The following is a 3,840-nucleotide window of genomic DNA, read 5'->3' on the forward strand; positions in this document are numbered from 1 at the left end:
AAATACCTTAACTACGCTTAATCTGCCACTATAATCTAAGGTACGCGTATAGCGTGAAAAAGGAAAATAGTTAGGCCCACATAAACTCATTGCAATTAATGGTTAAACTTATACTATTTAGATGCCTTATAGACCCACTTAATTCCGTTTAACTGTTATTAAGCCCTATTATAAAGATGATAGTTCTAAGCCTTTACAGGATGCCCTAAAGGAGAACTATGATTAGCATGCCCTAGAAGGCAATTACAATCCTAATATAATTATAGTAGATATGCCGCAACTATAACGCGGTAGAGGTCGCCTAAAGGGATTATAAAATCGCTAACACCTTATTAATTTTAAAGAGTAATTTATTGCTACTATTAAGAGCAGAGTCGAGTTATTAATGGCCTTTATAATAGCTAAAGAGAAGGCTAACTTTAAGCTTATAAAACAGCTCTAAAAGAAAGGTCGTATTATAACTTTAGGAGCTCCTTTTTAAGCATCTAATAAGCAGGAGATTAATAGTCTTATTATAAGAGGAGTCTTTAAATTTAAGAAGTATAACCCTGCTAAGTTTAATGGAGTTCGCACCTTTAAGTTAAGAATAGTTAATGAGATTAAGGGCAAAGCTACTAATACCCTATTTAAGAAATTAAGGCTTATTATCCAAGGTTATAATAATAATGGTAAGGAGGTAATCCTTATATAATCTCCTACGATTTAACGAGCTAGTTAGCGAGTTATTATTGCGCTAGCTCCCTCCTTAATAAAGAATAGAATAGCAGTTTATTTATAAGATATTACTTAAGCCTACACCTAATTAGAGACGCATCTTTAGCGCTTAATATTAGCATATCTTTTAGAGCAAATTCACTACTAATATCCTAAAGATATAATTATGGTTATCCTTAAGCCATTATATGGAATCGCAGAGGCAGGAACCTATTAGTAGGCTACTTATAACAAGCACCATAAAGAGAAGCTTTTAATAACTACTTCTACATTTAATCCCTACTTCCTTATTATAACTATAGGAACTCTATTTAGAATTGTCGGCATATAAACTAATAATATAATTATTTTAGGAGACGACTAATTCTTAGCCCTTAAAGAGGATAAGCTAGTAAAGGTAAACCTTATAGCAAAGCCAAAGGAAAAACTTAATTTAATAACACTATTACTCTTTAATAAATGCATCCTCTCCCTAAATAAGGATTCCATTGCTTTACGCCAGAAGGGTTAAGGTAAAAAGATTAATATTATTAACGTTAATTGTCTAAAGTAAGGATATGTAGAGTAACGCGCTTATAGAGCTTATATTACTTCTATCTATTAACCTAAGGCTTTCTTTAATCTCTTTATTGCCGCCTAATACTAGAAACTAACTAAGGATAATATTCTTAACCTAAATAAGCGTCTTTTCTAGTAAATAAACTATCTTAATTGGGGACTACTTTACGTGCCTATTAATCTTCCTACCGCTAAGCTATTTATGTTTGTTAATAGATCGTTTATAAACAATAAAGATTTTAGCTCCTAGCTAGGATATAAGATTATTATAGCAAATAAATTTACTAGAGAGAATAACTTTATAATCTACGGCAATCTTATTTATTAGAGCTTAACTAAGAGTAAATATGTTACTTAAAGCGTTTTAGCGTTAGAGATATATAAAATAGTTAGTAGAGTTAATATAGTAATTATAATTAGAACTACCCTTAAGATAATTATAGATTAACTTAAACTTCCCGTTATCCCTATAATCGTATACACTAACTTATATTCCCTCTATAAGTATTTAGTTAAGCTTAGTACTATAAAAGAGAAGCGCCTTATAATTAATATTATAGCATTTCGGCAGTCCTATAAGCGTTAAGAACTCTTTAAGATCTAATAAATTAATAGCTAAGATAACCTAGTAAATATAATAATAAAGGCAAACCTAAATAAGGCACTAGAGATATGTATAATTACAGCACCTATTATACTAACCGCGTGCTTACGCGTTCGGTACACCAACTACGCGTTTACGCGTTCGGTGCACCAACCACCCACTTACGCGTTTAGTGCACCCCTAAAGCACTAACTAATTAGGGGGAGGTCACATTAGTATATAGACTATATAGTCTGCTTTAATATAAGAGACAGTTACTATCTAAATAAGTATATAATACTATATATATTTCGTGCCTATAGATATAACTTAATTATATTATTAAATTGGTATAGACACTAATTAGTAAGCGCGTATAGATTAGCAATTACTTAATACCCCCCCTAAGCAATACTTAATAGCGACTACCCGTTTAATCCTAGTACAACCTGCTAAAAGGTTAGAAGTTGGGAATTACGGACCTATTACTAACCCTATATACTTATTTAAGTCTTAGTATAGTTTATTAGAAGTTATAGATATAAATATAGACCTTTATAGAACCCCCCTACCCTTAAACCTTAAACCCCTATCCTTACTATACTCCCTTTTAATACCTCTAACCTTTTTTCGGACCCCTTATAGAGACTCTTTACCCTCCTATAAACCGTTATGGACCCGTTAACCGCCTTTATAGAATATAATAAGACCTCTTCTACTTACTATATACTATACTACACTATATAGTATGGTAGATATTAGTAAGTAAGTTAGCGAAGGTTAAAAGAAGTAGAGTTAAGGAGTCGACCTTACGTTTATAGACGACGTTAACAACTATATTAATTTTAAAATCCTTAAATACAGACACTTTAAGCTCCTAAATAATAATTTATAGGAATAATATAAGGAAGACTTTGTAGACTTTATAGAAGCTATTTTTAAGGCTTATAACCTTATAGCTATCTACAACCTATAGACCCTCTTATATTACTAAGGTATTGTCACGTAACTCGTATTGAGCTGTTCATTGATAAAATGGGTTGATTGATTGATGATCTTGTCTTGAGGTTGATTGACCTTGGACCTAGGGCCCTCGGGCTAAGATAAAGAGGTTTACAATGCACGTGACTCGTGCACGGTCTACGCCACTAGAGAATACAGGTTATCTAACAGGTATATAGGTTAAGAAGAATAAATAAGTTACTATTATATAGTCTTTATATAATATATTATATAAAGAGGACCAAATAAAATAGACTAAAGAGGAAATCCTAAACTAGGTTAAAGCTATTAAAGAACTCTTTACTTCTTCTAAACTTAATAGGATTGCTAGCCTTATACCTAACCCACTTAACTAAATTTATCCTATAAACTTAAGTAGTTTTAAAATTAATTTTACGGGCTAAAGTATACCTAGTACTTAGGTTACAGACCGTAATACCCCTATAACCTAAATTATGGACTATAATACCCCCGTAAACTAAAATACGGATTAAAACCTTTTCGCCGTTATTTAAGTTATAGATCTACAACCTACCTAAGTAAAAACCTACAGTAAGGAGCTAGCTAATCTAGCTAAGCTTTATACCGATAAATCTAAGTATAGCGGTAAAAATAATAACTTTAACTTTAAACTAACTATTTTTATAGACCTCTATTAGAAGGCTAATATTTTTAAATAGGAGTTTAGCTAAGCCTACTCTACTATACTGCGCGGCCTAGCACTTAACTACTACTACACTAACCTTAAGAGTAACCCCCTTAGTGTTCCCTTTAATAAGCTATATAAAGCCATATATAACTACTTTAAAGGACTAGAATATAAATATAATATCTTTACCTAATAGAATACGACTAAGTTATAAACCGTAATAGATAAGAATACTAAAAAATCGACTATAAAGTGCCTATAAATCCTTATTAAAGACCTCTGCTACCTATAGCACGGTTTTAATATTAAGCTTTAAACGGACAACTTCCTATAT

The 3,840-nt window shown here is 31.5% G+C and overlaps 1 protein-coding gene across 1 annotated transcript; it reads left to right on the forward strand.

Annotated features, from left to right (window-relative positions):
* Nucleotides 1-481: 481 nt before the first annotated feature.
* K441DRAFT_577891 (uncharacterized protein) lies at nt 482-691 on the forward strand (the record flags this gene model as incomplete). Its single annotated transcript, XM_067644267.1, has 1 exon — nt 482-691. A coding segment is annotated over one exon (210 nt), but the record flags the coding sequence as incomplete, so codon positions are not given.
* Between the last annotated feature and the right edge of the window lie 3,149 nt (nt 692-3,840).

The sequence above is a fragment of the Cenococcum geophilum genome, assembly GCF_001692895.1.
Source record: "Cenococcum geophilum 1.58 unplaced genomic scaffold K441scaffold_44, whole genome shotgun sequence".
NCBI classification, from domain to species: Eukaryota; Fungi; Ascomycota; class Dothideomycetes; order Gloniales; family Gloniaceae; genus Cenococcum; species Cenococcum geophilum.